This window comes from Manacus vitellinus, unplaced genomic scaffold (assembly GCF_001715985.3).
Source record: "Manacus vitellinus isolate BGI_N305 unplaced genomic scaffold, ASM171598v3 scaffold_2_pilon, whole genome shotgun sequence".
In the NCBI taxonomy this organism is placed as follows: Eukaryota; Metazoa; Chordata; class Aves; order Passeriformes; family Pipridae; genus Manacus; species Manacus vitellinus.
This window is the reverse complement of record NW_021940208.1, coordinates 42729499-42745255: the sequence shown is the minus strand read 5'-3', so window position 1 is coordinate 42745255 and position 15757 is coordinate 42729499. Positions and strand designations below refer to the sequence as shown.

The 15757-nt window shown below is 38.0% G+C and overlaps 1 protein-coding gene across 1 annotated transcript; it reads right to left on the bottom strand.

The window, feature by feature from the left end:
- Positions 1 to 9491: 9491 nt before the first annotated feature.
- On the bottom strand, positions 9492 to 13760 carry SLITRK5 (SLIT and NTRK like family member 5). The gene is given in 6 exon segments (XM_018071551.2): positions 9492 to 11276; positions 11279 to 11306; positions 11309 to 11340; positions 11343 to 11420; positions 11423 to 11535; positions 11537 to 13760. Coding segments are annotated over 6 exon segments (2865 nt in total). The 5' UTR covers positions 13759 to 13760; the 3' UTR covers positions 9492 to 10884.
- Positions 13761 to 15757: the final 1997 nt, after the last annotated feature.

The following is a 15757-nucleotide window of genomic DNA, read 5'->3' as shown; positions in this document are numbered from 1 at the left end:
CTCCCGTGGTCACAGAACATCATATCTTAATTTCAAATTTCACTTTGCTGTAGCAATTTTAATGCTGCTACTGAACTATTATTTGCCCAGACTCTGAGACATTTTGTGACATCATAATTTCCAAATTTGACATGAAGAATTTTGATGCCTGTGTAATGAAAAAAATAAAATAAGCCAACCAAAATGAATTTTTCTAGGATTATATAAAATAAGATAGAACAAAATACCTCCTCTCTTCTGACTGTGTTGCCCTAATTATAGCTAAAACATCATTTATATGTAAGAATTTCATATGAAGGGCTGAAAACTTGCACATATCTAAAAAGAATGCTTACGAATTTAATAATTAGTAATATTCTAAGTATTAAATACTCTATGTTCTGTATACTTTTACTTTTGCATCTCTTCATTTGGACAGTTAAATTAAAATCTTTGATTTAACTTCTGGTAAAAAGAATACTTGCTTTCAGAGTCTCTGCCCTGAGAATAACTACTTCCTTTTCAGTATTAATAAACAATTTTGACAATGTTAATCTTTTCGGTATTAAAATGCAGAAATAAATATATATTGACCATATTCCCAAACATCAATTCACTAAAAAGGGCTCCTATTTAATCACTGGGGTCATTTAACTTGCTGTAACATAAAGAGGGGAAAGGCCTCTTAGCAATTGTTCACTCACCTCCTAAAAACCCTGTAAGTCCCAAAAATAAGCATGACCTGATTTTTCTGAGCTTGAGGAGAAAAATAACAATAATAAAAACAACAATTCTTATTGAAGAGTTTGAATGACAGTTATTTAACATCTTTATATTTCATTCAAATACTGCAATACCTATTCTAATTAAAAAACAAAAAACACCAAACACCCCAAGCCTTGTTTTAGAAGACAAGACAAAATGAGGACATTCAGAACCTATAAGAACTTATATTCTATATATGGCTTTACAGTTCAAATCTCTGAATAAATAAAAATATTCATTTAATCCTCCCAGTACCCTTCTGCCACTCAGCTTAAACATTATGAGGAATAACCTTTTCAAGCCAGCAACATTCAACTGAAAACAAAATATAGGAAAACAAAAATGAAGCATTTCAGAAACTGAACCAGTTTTAGATTTCAAGATCCTCAGGTGTTTCTGAAGATATCAAAATGCTTTCTGATACACACAACTAATTGTATACGGTCTACATGAGAAATATCAAAACATACTCTTTTAAGAGGAAGAAAATACTTTGGTAACAGTAACATTTTCCTAATATGTTCAGAAACACACATTTCTCCATCAGACAAATCAGAACTCAGGATTGAAGTAAGCCTGTATGTGTTAGACATATATTTAAAATCAAACTCCAAACATAAAGGTACGTTACACAAAAAACTCTGACTGAATCTGGTGAGACTACTCTCATCAATCAAATTATCCACATGTGGAAGTAGTCAGAGAACCAAAATCTATCTTGGAAATTTTGTCTTCATTGCTGTGTTAAATTGTTTTTCTCTTAGGGTTACAAAATAATATTGAGTTTTAATGATTAAATGAACACTTGTGAGGCCTTACATCAACACACAGAGCTGGAGATAAGGGTACCTAAGTATAAGACAAACATAAAATAAAACAGTTTCACTATGTAACTGTAAATTGAAATTACATAGTATTCATCAGGCCAAAGCTGGAAATTTTTGTTATTTCACCATAGATGATTATATAAAGCAGTTAGTAATTCTCAAACATTTAAACAGTGTGTGAGGTAAAATAAATACTTATTTTGACATGAAAAAAATCAATCTGAGTAATTTGGATAATTTTTCATAAGATAAATAGTATGAAGACAAATTGATGAGACAGGTTTTTTTTTCTCCACAATTAAAGCTCTGATCCTAATCAAATCTAACAAAACTTTTTAGTAATCCAACAACTCCTAAGAAATATTTAATTACAGACAGCATTCAGTATATAAAATATACTGAAAATTATAGAATACATTCATTGTATAAAATTATGTATGGATGAAAAAATATTAACCATCATAAATACATTCAATTACATTTCTAAAAAATTGGTGAATTTAGAACCATTATCTTAACCACTTTTTGTATTTATAGAAAAAACTTTTCTCAAAAGAGTAGTAACTTCTTATTCTTTAGGAAAAAGTATTCTTAAGGAAGAATTAACGTACAAGTAAGCACAATATGCATCAGTAGATTTCTACAATTTAAAACTTATTAAGCAATATATTGCACAATAAACCTAACAGATCTTACTGTTCAACATATTATAGTATGTTGCCACTTATTTGTTGGTAGTTATTACCAGTCATGCCAAAAAGGAAAAAACCAAACATTTCAAACCTGATCAGAAATTGTCAATAATGAGTTAATTTTACCATTTAAATTACTATGATGAAAAGCTTCATTATATAAGCATTGCCTAATTATAAGACAGTTCCTCTTTTTAAGACAAGGTGCATTTTAAAAAATTATTCACAAAAAACCATGAAATTTTTAACTGTCTGCTGCTCCAGAATCACCTACATGTTTATGTGAGTAGGTATTTGTGTTACAGGTTTACATGAATGATGCTATAGATAGAACTTTTTAAAAAATCCCTACCTAAAACATAATTTCCTTTGATATTGATAAGGATTTTACTTAAGGTTTTACACCAGCTATCAGAGCTACATAACCAAACACACCTCTTCACTGCCTCTGTTTTATGTTATCACAATAGCTTAGATCCCTGCTCTGTACTCAAAATAAAATAAAAAGCAGCCCTCAAAGCAAAGATAGGCAGTATGATTCAGTAATGTGTAGGAAAAAAAGAATGACAAGGAAACAGAAAATTAAAACAGAAAATGTGTAACTGTTAACTCCATTTCAAAGAGTTAGAAAGTTTTTAAACATTAATGTTATAAACTTTAGGAACCCATCAATATGAAGTGTTTTTAAATCATTTCCACGACTAGTATTGACTACATTGCATGCTATGTTTGGATGGAATAAACAAAAATATCCACCCTTAAAAGACAAGCATAATTTAATCACTGAAAAAATAAAACAACCTTAAGAAACAGCCAAAGCTGTAACCGATAGTCATGTTATTGCCATTTGAGATTTGAAACACCTTTGTAGCAGGGACTTTCCTTATGCATGGTAGGCTAATAAACAGTATCTAACAGGAAGAGAAAAAAAACATAAAGTGTAAAGACATTCCATACTTTCAAAAACCAAAATCAATTGCAGGATTTTCATTCACTTCAAAAACATCAAATACATTGATTAGCCAATTTTTCCTTTGATGCACTTTTCATCATAACTAAAGGAAGATATTTATATTTAAGAATAAATGATTCAGCAGAATATTCATTCTTTGAAAGTATGTGGTTCAAGTTCTTTGATGTCAATGTAGGCATTTCTTATAAATTTGCAAACAGAAAAATGGACATATTCTTGAATTTTGAGCTTAATGTGAAGCATATTGTAATCTACACTTTTGGGTTTGCTATAAATTACCAAATAACCACCTAACTGAATGTGCAGTACCGTATGTATCTACACATAAACTCATGCAAACACATCATTACATCACTTATAAAGACTTGTCTGAATGACTTAAAAAAATTATGTCAAAACTATTTTTAATTGGATTATTAATAAATTTTAGACAAAATTAATGATATATTCAATTCAACTTAGCAAACTGCCAGCCTGAAAATGCTTTTAAAATGTTTAATTTTTCATATTTTTAAAAAAATTACAATTGTAAAATTGTATTGTGGCTGAAGAGTACCAATGCTGTGAACAACACTGCTTTAATTTTTAGCAGAAAACTGCCATTGGGACTACCAGCTTTATTATAGCTGAAACGAAAAACCTGATCAGTTCACCTAAGTTCAACATTTAGAAAGAAAACAAATCTTTGTCATGTAGTAATTACTGCATAATTAAACGCAGTTATGAATTCAGTAATTTAAAACTAAATTCAGATGTCTGATAGTGAGACCTTTGTAAGAACTGCTGCCATACTCATAAATACATTTGGTATGTGTCTATTTATCCATTTGACTGGACAAAATAATTGCTATGGTAATGAAGTTACAGCAAGGTCAAGTTCAGGTCAGTTTAGCCATGTGATGGTACATGAAATGTAAAAGGTAGAGCCTTAAAATACAGGAACATTAATGCCCCTCAATGCATATTCAGCAAGTTGCAAACTGCATTTGAGCTGAACTTTTGCTCCTAGCAACTCCAACCCCAAATTTATATGACTATACTAGAAAAGTTGAAATGTTGAAGGACTAGACTGACTTTTTGGTGACTATGTGGATATAACATTTATAAGCTACATATGCTATACAAAGAACTTTTGTTTCATTACAAACCTAAACGCTTTCAAAACTCACATGGAAATATTCTTACATCACAGTAAAGACAATGTTAATTAAAGAAACATAGATAGCTATAAATGTATGCATACATATATATTTGCATACTTATATATATGTACACATACACTTCCATACATATACACACAGAAATATATATTTCTTTTTTAAAATACAGATGGTAAAAAATACAGATGGTTAAAATAATAATCTACTTGGTAATTAAACACTGTTTTCAGAAATTCAAAAACTGTACCAGATTGTCACCTCCCAAGTTTTAAGAATCTAATTTAGTACTTTAAGCATTTCTGAATAAAGTTGATATGATGTCTCTGACAAAAGCAATCTCATTGTTTGACCCCCTCCTCAAATGTAAACTTTTTGTCACAGTATTGGTACAAAATTACCAGAAGGTTTCAATAATCTAATGCTCACATAATCAGATATACTGTTGAAATAATGAGAAGAAAATGTTTTATTACCTGAAATACTGAACTAGACAAGTATTATTTCAATCTTTTTATCTTATCCCACTCTAGACCTTTTTGGAAGGTCACCCAGAACCATGTCATGATATACAATAGTAATCATGTATCCAACCAGAAAAAATCATTTATGTTTGACATGGTCTATAGTTTACTGCAAAATTTAAAAATACTGTAATATAAGCCTGCAAAATTGCAGTAAAAGTAGTTGCAAACACCACAAAGGTTATAATTTTTATTAATAGGCATTTAATCTAATTGAAGGTTTTAGGACCAAGTCCACAGAATTAAATAGAGGTATGCTGTCTATTCAGAAAGTCCATCATTCTGAAGAACCACATCTATACATGTGGATTATATGGACTTCCCATATAATCAGGACAATGTGGGTCCCAGATAAATTTTACAGTACTATACTACAGCAATGTTCAGTTAATATGTCAGCAGACTGGAAATAGATGTGATTCATTTTTTAAGTACATAGCAGAACTACAAATGTTTATCATTACTGTATTCAAATTTTTCACTTTACAAAAGAGAAATACTAAGAGAATGGCTTATATCAATGACAAAAAGCCAAACTCGTAAGAGCAAGGTAAATGTTTTGTAACTTCCTTAAGTCAATGGAATCCAGTTTTGTACTTACACAACAAGAAGCAAAATGTGGCCCATTAGCTGTAAGTTAAATAGTTAATTTGATAGTCATTTAATTACAAACTTCATTACACTTTACTTCTTTGACTATTCAATTAACTGCCTCTTGTTCCTAGTACCTAAATGTGCCTCTTTTTTTGTGTCCTAACTGTTCTATTCAGTGTTTTAAGAACAAACAATTATTCTAAAGCATAACTGTGCTTAGCATTTCTGGAGTGTCATCATACTGCTAGCTACTCTGAAATGTAGTTAAATAATGAACAGGGTAAAAAAAAAAAAACATTGTAAAGACTTGTGATATTAGGATAGTATTTACACACAGATGAATAATCACAAATCTGTAAGGCAGTATTGATGAACTGTAAGGAGATCTATGTGTCCTTATTTCATCAGAGCACATTGCAAAGCTTCTTAGAAAGGTTGGGAAAAACAAATAATATGTCTGCCCCATTCAGAGGGCTGCTATCCTGCTGTCTTCTCTCACAGAAACACCTCATTCCTCCATCCTCTTGTCACTACTTAGCTTCAGGTCCTACATTTTCCAGAGTTAAGTAGATGCTGCAGAGAGAAGGTACAAGTTCCCTACAATGAAATAATCAATAGAAATGTGAAGACTGTTTGAAGGTTGACAGCTATGGAATTGTGTCTGCCATTCACTCTCCCTTCTCTCCCCATTCTTCTTGTTTAATGCCAGTAGCATCAGTAGTGTTCTCAGTTCTGCATAAGACAGCAAAAGATTTCAGCCTCCTTCTCTGGTTTGGAGATGCTGCATTTCAGTATGCCAGTCTTTAACCAAATGAAAGGCTATTCAGATTCCCTGGAGACACGGAGCAATATAAAGAACCTGCCCTCTAAAAATGAAGGAGCTCTTGTTTACCCTGTCCTTCAGGATATAGTGCTTTAATGGACTCTGCCCCCTGAGAGGGAACCATATGCATTAAACAGACTCTTAAGTTTCTGTAAGAAACAACATGCTGGTCAGACATTTTAGCTCCAGCTAAACAGAGGTCTAAAGAACCTAGAGAACCAGGATCTTGCCTTCATATTTGCAAACAACTACAATTAGGTATTCCTGCCTTTCCAGATATATTTTCTAAAATGTGTTTACCATGGTCATAAGCTCACTTTTATGATATTTTACCATTTTTGTATTACTTTAATAATTAACTTATTATGTGAAAAAGGTACCACTGTATCTGTTTCCTAAAAAGAATAATCTTAAGATATAAGCTTTATAAAAAACTAAAACACAGGAAAACATTCAGAAACTAAATACTGCAGTATAGAGAATCAATTGAACATGTTTTCACAACCTTAAGTGACCATTAAAATAGTAGATGGTAAATATTAAAAAAAATGTAAAAATTTGGGTTTTAGAACTATAGAAGTGTAAGATGCCTTTATATCAGACTTTTAATCTGGTGTTTCAAGTAGTGCGTAAGAATGTCTAGGAATTACAGAATATATCTTCTGGGATTAAGTTGAAGGAGAGGGGAGGGGAGGGCAAGGGAGGGGAGGAGGGAAGGGGAAGGGGAAGGAGGAGGGGAGGGAAAGGGAAAGGAAAGGGAAAGGAAAAGGAAAGGAAAAAGTTCTCACTCCTAAACTCACCATTTGTATTTAAGACATTGAATTGGCTTGATATGGGAAAAAAAGGTAAGAAATATTTCTTTAACCTAATAAATATATATGTTTTATATTATCACAATTTATGTTTTGTTTCCAGTAATTACACTGAGAAATCATGATTCTCTTCCACCTTTTTTTGTTCTTTTATCACAGAATTTCATGCACTTTCGAAATAAAATGTGAGGCCATATGAGTGATTCAGCATGCTCAACATTACTTGTCAAAGGACAAAAAATAAAGAAAAGAGGGGGAAAGTCACTTTAATTACCAATCTAAACCAGTCTGATAACCAACCTAAAATAATATACTGAATTCTCAAAATAGTGCAGATTTTTTTGTCTTGCAGTATTACCCCTTTGGTCAGCACTAACTGAGCAGATCATCATGCAGAAGGTTTCACTGATCTTGCTAGCAAAACAAAGGCCATATTCTTACAGAAACAGTTTTTCTTCAAACAAATTATCCTATTTTCAAAACAGAGGCACACCTACCTTTGTCTATGTCTATTCCTTTCCTATTTCTTATGTCTACTCCTTCTTACAATAATTATCCAAAGAGGGTGTATCATTGTAGCCACTGTGTGGGAATTTCTACTTCCATTGAAGTCCTCATTCACAAATAGCCCTTTCAGATATGCTTCAGGATGTTAACAGACTAAAGAATATCATTTTTCACTCCGTATCCTTTTTTAAGGATTTATCTTCAGGAATGCACTTTCTGTAGGTAACTGATGTAATTTAATTTTTTTCTCCATTAACGGAAGCAATAATATTTTTTTTCTACTGAAGATAGGAAGCTGAAAAAATTTAAATTAATTGTTCTGATTGCAATGTAGATGATTAGAAAAAATCTTCATTACCAGTTATTAAATGCATGTGGAACACATGGAAGCAGCAGTAATATTAACCTCAGAAAAGGCAACATCAGAATGTAAGCATAAACAGAATGCCAAGGCATTTCTGTCAACTATTACAAATCAAGTAATTCCTGCTCATTTACTCATTTGTGGATGCTGCCTCTTTGTGGCAGTATGCCATGCAAAATGTACCTTTCACATTAAGGACCTAATCCTGTGTTTGTATTGACACCTATGCAAACTTATATTTATGAGTTTAGAATCATACAGAAAACATATATATGCACATGAACAGACCAAGTTTGCAGGAACTTCTCATTCAATCCTTACTGAGTTAATTTCTCTCTGACAAAGTCAGCAAGGCTGAAAATTTTCTTACTTATACCCATTTAACAACAGTGTGCCTCTACTGAGTTTTAATGGGAGAACCAGACCACTGGTTTCAGCAATAAAGGCAGTAATTCAAAATTAGGGCTCCAAAACTGCACCTCAGGCAGCAACACACACATCTCTCACCAGTGTCAATAGGAAGTCTGCAGGAGATGGCGAGCAGTGAACAGAATAGCCATGTGTTGTGTCTCTTGTGACAAAAGAACACTCCTCATCTCTGTGTTTCAAACTGAAATAACATTCCACGTACTAAACTGTCCAAACTAAATACAGTCATGCTTGCTGGTTGTTTTTTCTTTTTTTTTTTTTTTGCTTTTGCTCAATGTGGGTGGCATAGAAAGAACACATGCCAAGAAAACATTTATCTTGAATTCCAACAGACCAGTTATATAGCTTTGTTTTTGTAGAAAGTGACAGATTGTACATGGGTAAGAAAAGCAGAATAGAACAGAGCCCTTTTGCAATAAAAGATTTACTAGGGAACAACGCTGCAAACAATATAATATATAATAACCTAATGAAGGAAAAAAAAAACATGTGAAGTATGACTTACCCTATTCCACATATTAAAGAACACTTCAGTAAGGAGACAAAATGTAAATATAAAGCTATCCTATTCAATATGTTGTTGAATCACATATCCCTATGTTGCTTTCTGACCCATGTTATGCACGTCAGTAATTACCACGCCATATTTTGAAAACAGAGAACACATTATGTTTTGCCTAGAAACATTAAATCTTTTTGATGAGCCATAATTGCTAGTAAAGAGAATCCAATGTAAAACCAGATTATTTTGGCAAGAAATTTTGAAGTTCAAATACTCATTACCTCAGGATCTTACATTTGAAATATTTACCAAGTGTTTATTCAGAAACTATTAAAAAATCACATGTGCTGGGATACATATCAGTTGTCCCCTCTTACAGTGATGCTGTGTTTATGAATATCCTTGCCATTGCTTGCTGCCCAAAAGGGAAAGACATTTTATATAGATGTGTACAGTCCACCATTTGGTCTTTCAGGATGCCAGTAAACATGTGGATCTGTACAAGTGCAATTGTACTTGACTAAACAATCAGAAACTGGCTACAACAGTTGCAAAATCATTATATTTTGGTTAACTAATACAAAAGCAAAAATGAAAAAAGAATTGAAACTGACAAATCAAAAATGAAACACTTTTTTTTTCCTGATAAAATGAATGCCTTCTACATATCCCTCACTAGTTTGCCCCACCAGACTCCTAAGCAGGAGGTTGCTAAAAGGTATATTCTCAAATAGAAACATGATTTTTTTCTATTGTGATCGGATTTCACGTCTTAGATTGTCTGTTAAGATTTGGTCATAACTGGCATTATATCTAATGATTTAAAAGGTCCTTTTGATTCTACATCATATTTGGAAAAAAAGCTCTCGGTGTAGTGCAACACTTTAAAGGAATACGGAGACTTTGGACCTCGTCTTGAATTTAAAAAAAAACCAAACAAAAACACTGAAACATTCCAGTAGTTTTACTTGTAAGAATAGTTCTGCATCCTCTATCCTAATTTTTTTGGCTTTTGACTAACTTTGCTCAATGAGTGAGTCTAGAAAACTACACTCATTGGTAAAGTTGTTCATGTGCTTAAGTGCCTGCAGGATGAAGGCCTAAGCTGGGACTTCTTTCACAAGTAGAGACACTGAAGTGAGTTAAGAATTTGCAGGATTAGGCCCTAAAATAGTGAAGGAAAGAGAAATGCTAATGTGCATATAAAAATAGGTGCTACAATAAAATATTTTTTTATATTTCATCAATAAATTATTTTCACTAACCAGTTATGGATCATATATCTCTGCACTCTTTAATGATTTGTCCACATCTACAGCGATCCTTTTAAAGATCATAATATATTTTTGAATTCAAAAGTCCAGAAAGTATACAAACACATCCTTAAAAAAAGGAAACCTTGTATTAAAGTCGGGGTGTGCTAATCTCTCCAAAAAAGCCATTTAGACTCACCCATGGCTAAAAGGGGAAAATGTGCGCTGTACTCTTCAACCAGAAAGAAACTCAAAATAAAGAATGTCTGTTAGAAAAAAATAAAAATAATAATAAAAAAATAGTGATAGTGACTTTTGTACTTGTGACCTGAACATGACCTGACAGGAACCTCCTGCCACCTTCCCCAAGCACACGTGGACACCCGCACAACACCAGTGTTGTGCCCATTTTACAAAGCAGGTGGTTTCTGACTTCCAAATACAGTAAAAGAAAAAAGAATAAACTAAACTGAACAGCACACCCTTTCAGAATCATTCCCCGAAGCTGAAAAGTCCTGTGCCAAGGCACTTCACCCTACAATAAAATGCATTAAAGGGGGAAAAAAGAAGGTGGGTGAGGTGGGAGGTCAGCATTTCTTTGTTTTGCGTGTGGTTGTTAAATACAAATACTCTAGAGAAGGAGCTGCTGAGACTGGCGAGGGGACGGGGAGGGAGGCTGTTTCTCAGAACTGGCTGAATGTGGTCTGTTTTTCCAGCACTTCGAGGTAGTCCGGCTCTGCGTTTAGTTTTGCTTTTAGCTCCAGGTACTCGTTCCTGTTGGGCTCTACATAGACAGTACTCGGGGGGCTGTAGAGCACCGTCTCCCGGAGCCTGCTGTCCCCCGGCCCCGGGTGCAAGTACTGGTGCGCACGCCTAAGGTCATAGTTAGGGGAGTAGGTGTAGGCGGCAGGGAGCTTGGGGTAGTCGGGGAGGGTGGAGCCGGGAGTGCCCAGCGTGGAGGAGGAGTGTTTGTCGGGCTCCAAAATGCCCCTGTAAAAGCGATCGGCGTCTTGCACTGGGGAGAGCAGCTCCTCCCGCGGCTCGATGGTGCTCACGCTGTACGCGGGGCTGCGCCCGGCGCGTCCTCCCCGCCGGGCCCGGCGGCGGTGGGGGCGGAGGGGGCGGCGGCGCGCCCCCCCGGGCGACAGGGGGTGGCTGCTGTAGGTGACCTTGAGCTCGTGAAGGTCTTTGTAATCCTCGCCCGAATTGCCCTCCCGGAGCGGTAGATGGGGTTTTTGCACATGTGGCCCAGGGGGTGCGGGATGTACTCGTAGACGTGGCCGGCGGGGTCTTCACCTTGGGCAGCGCCGCGCCCCCCGCCGCCGCCCCCGCCCGCCCCGGTGGGGCGGGTGCTGCTGCAGGTGGGGGTGGTGATGGTGGTGGTGGCCGCCGCTGTAGACGCTGTACTGCATGTTGAAGGAGCTCACGTCGGAGTTGTTGGCGCTGGCGTGGTCACCCTGGCCCTTCTTGCGCCGCTTCATCACCAGGACGAAGAGCCCGGCCGCCACGAAGACGGACATGATGAAGACCAGCAGCAGGCTGAGGATCAGCACCGAGAGCGGCACCGAGGAGGTGCCGCCGCCGGCGCCGCCCGAGGGCGCGGAGCCGCCCGCCGCCGCCGTGCCATTGAGGCGCACGGTGGAGGAGGAGGGGGTGGTCCTGGCCGGCAGCTGGCCCGGGGACGGCGTGGGCGTGGAGACGACGATATCCGAGTAGTCGGGGCACAGCAGCTCCGCCCGGACAGCCCGCATGTCGCTCTGGGCAAACTTCTTAGGGGACTCGCAGATAACCTGGTCCACCAGGACACCGGTGTTGAGCTGCTCCAGCCACAGCTTCATGCCCACCACGTCGCAGGTGCAGTCCCAAGGGTTCTCGTGCAGGTCGATCTGCAGCAGGGATTTCAGCTGGTCCAGCACCCCGCTCACTGGCAGGTAGGAGAAGTGGTTGCTCCGCAGGCTCAGCCTGTAGAGAGACAGACCAGAAAAAATGTTCCCTGGCAAAGACCTCAGCAGATTGTTGTTCAAAAACAAGAGCTGAAGGTTGGGGACAGATTCAAAGGTGCCTGCCTCTATCTCCCGGATGACATTGTACTGCAGGAAGAGGTACTGCAGGCTTTGCAGCCCATAGAACAGCTCTGGGCTCAGCCGCTCGATCCGGTTCCCATTCAGGTACAGCCTTCGCAAATTAGTTAAATCCCCAAAAGCCCGGTCCTGAATGACCGAGATCCGATTATTGCCCAGATGTAGCAAATCCAGCCCGGTGGCATCCACAAAATCTGCCCTGCGGACCAGTGCAATGTAGTTTTCCGTCAGATACATCTTCTTAGGATTATAGGGTTTGGGCTGCAGTTCAGAAATGCTCTCAATCTTCCTCTCCTGACAATTGACATTGAGGCCCAGGTCAGAAATCTGCAAGTTGCAAGTGCAGGCAGTGGGGCACTCCAAAGGCACCGGGGATTTGGTCTGGTAGGCAATGCTGGGGCCATAGTTGCTGTATCCCAAGTCTTTGGAGGGCAAGCGGGAGGTGGGGCGCACCCTTGGCTTGTTGGGTTGGCGGGTCCCTTTGGGGGGCTTCAAGGGAGATTTGTAAACAGCTGAAGAAGAAGTAGCCACGGAGTTGACCGAGGCTGGGGTTGTGTGGAAATACCCTGTGGTGCTCAGTGGTGTCTGAGGTCTCATTTCATAATCAGAGATGAGCCTCCTGGGGCAAAGCTCCTGCTTGGAGACTTCATCCAAGTCTCGACCATGTAAGCGGAAAGGGGTCTCACAAACTACATCTCCCACCAGAGCAGAGTATGAGATACTGTCCAGCCAATCCTTTAGAGCAATCAACTCACAAGAGCAATTCCAGGGGTTTTCCTCCAGCTGCAGCTCCACCACTTTATCCATGTGCTGCAAGAGGCCCATATAGGGCAACAGCTTCAGCCGGTTACCCCTCAGGTCCAGGTGAGTTAAGGGCACAAAACGGAAAAGGTTGTTGGGCAAACTGGAGAGGAGGTTATCATTGAGAATCAGCACCTGCAGCAAATGCAGTTTGCTGAAGGCATTGGGTTCAATGATGCTAATATAATTATAATCGACCTGTAGGTATTCCAAACTCTCTAGCCCAAGGAAAGTGTCATCCCGTAGAAGTTCCAACTTGTTATTGTTCAAATGCAGCCTCCTTAAACCTCTCAGACCATGAAAGGCCCCAGTTTCGATGTCTTGTATGTCATTGCTCCCCAGATGCAAAATTGAAGCCCCGGTGTAATTGACAAACTGGTTTGGGTACAGCCTGTTCAAAAGGTTCCCAGACAACAAGAGGTGGTAGACAGGGAACCTTGGTGGACTGATCTCAAAAAGGCTGATGATCCCTCTGTTTTCACAGCTCACTGTTAAGATGCTGTCCTTCTCCTCACAAGGACATGCATTATCACAGATTTCCCCATAATACTCGATGCTTTCTGCCCACGAAAGGACTAGCGATGTTAAAGCAAACGCGATCGTCTGCAGCATCCAGATATGCATTTTTTTGTTGAGGTCCTGTTCCAAAGTTACTGTAGAGCAGCAAGCATACATTTTATTTCCTGTAAGGATAAGGAGAAAAAAAAGAAAGTACCATAATAGTACAGCCCTGTAAAATTTAAAATGGAAATAAAGTTTATGTATGTCTTCATTAGGGTGGGAATGGATTGTTAATCAACAAAAAAACCAAACCTCCTGTCACTTCTAATTCCCATACTTTCGAAAACTGGATGACATGCATTGATTAAAGGGTTGATAGGCAACTCCTAGTGAGTCAAATGCCTGCGGTGTTTAAAACAGTGAGGTCACAGTAGGAATTGTTCTGCTTCTGTTTGTGTGGGGTGCATTTCAATGCTTCCTTGGATCTTTTTCATGACCAGCCCCATAAATATACATAAAATGGCTGTCAGTTCAGTTTCACGTTTCTAATTTAAGAGAAAAGAAACACCATTTTACGAGATTTCCCACCTCCCCTATCACCCAGCTCCCCCTTCCCTTCAGAACCTCCCCAGTGAACAGCGCACCAAGGTCTTCCCCTCCTTCTACCTTGATTTTTAACCGTTGGTGGAAATACCATGGTAGGAATCCAAAGAAAAATATTCAGTGCTGAAAACGGCAGCTTAATTTAACAGAGAGAATACTGACACATTCTCCCCATCACACATTTCTTAAAACTCTTTTATGTTGGGTTTTTTACTCCTAGCTATACATTTACAAAGCACACACTCACCCACACAGATATGTACACACACACACACACACACACACACACACACACACTCACCCCCAGATGACTTCTGTGGAGGAATTCTTCTGTAATGAGATTAAATACATTAACCTCCTACTTCAGTGCACTCAACAGCTCTCTTCAATTAGAAACATTTTGTATCTTTACACAAGCAAATAATTTTAACTGATTTTTGATTCCCCCTCAAGTTATACACAATGTAACAGAGCCCATTTCAAGCAGAAGTCTTCAGTTCTCTCTCACATACACACACACAAACACACACACACATACTCTTAAAAGAAATATTTTAACCACTCACCCAAAAATTGTGAAAAATGTAAAACATGCTGATCATCTTCGGAGTTTCATCCATATCTGACATAGCGCTTATTCCCAATGTTCTGCAAAACTAGCCTGGTAGAAGTGGAGAGATCTAAATAGGTCTGGTGAAAATATCTCATTGCCAACACTCCAAGCATCAGAGTTACTGATTATAAGCAGCGATGGCTGTCAGTACTCTTTATCCTTTAGGGGAGAAGACACCCAGGCTGATTAAAAGCCAAGGAGGGTGGAAGGGAAATCCTACCATTGACCTACGTCAGTAATTTAATGCCTGAATTTCACCTAGCTGGAAACAAATGCTTTCCTTTCCTTTCTGCAGTCTTTCTGACTCCTTGTGGCTTTCTTCTACTAGTCCAAAAGCAATATGAGTGGGGAAAATAGATGCATTTTGTGTGTTGGTAAGGGAAGACCTAATAAATCATCAGGCTTAAATACTGGGATCTTGGAGGAGGCTTGCATTTTCTAATGTTCACCTCAGAGCTCCAATCCTTATGACACAACTCTGGTTTGGAGGAAGGTATCCTAAAAAATGAGAGGTCTCAGTACTGCAAGACATCTCCTGTGGCATCAGGTTCACGGCTGCAAATCTAGCACTTGCAGCAAAGGCAGTCATGCAGCAAGAAATCGGAAGTCTCGGTGAATCTCTCTCTAATTCTGACCAGACGTCAACTGGATCAGAATTACTCAAAGCAAAAAGGTTTCATTGCATAAAGGCAGCAGAAATCTTACTCAAAGGCATGTATCTAGCATATTCTTTCTCAGTTTGATCAGATCCATTCATCCATTAACCAACAGTTCTTTGCAGAAAAGAAAAAAAAAAAGACAAGGCATTGAAAACCTGCCCGGTCAGTGTTAAACTCCCAGGCATTTTACAACTTTAATTCAATTATTGTTAGAAAAGGAGGCAAATACAATTTTCCTTCCCTCTTCCTTTCTGCCTTTCTCTCACAAAAATAATAAAAAAAAAAAGGTGGGGTGGGG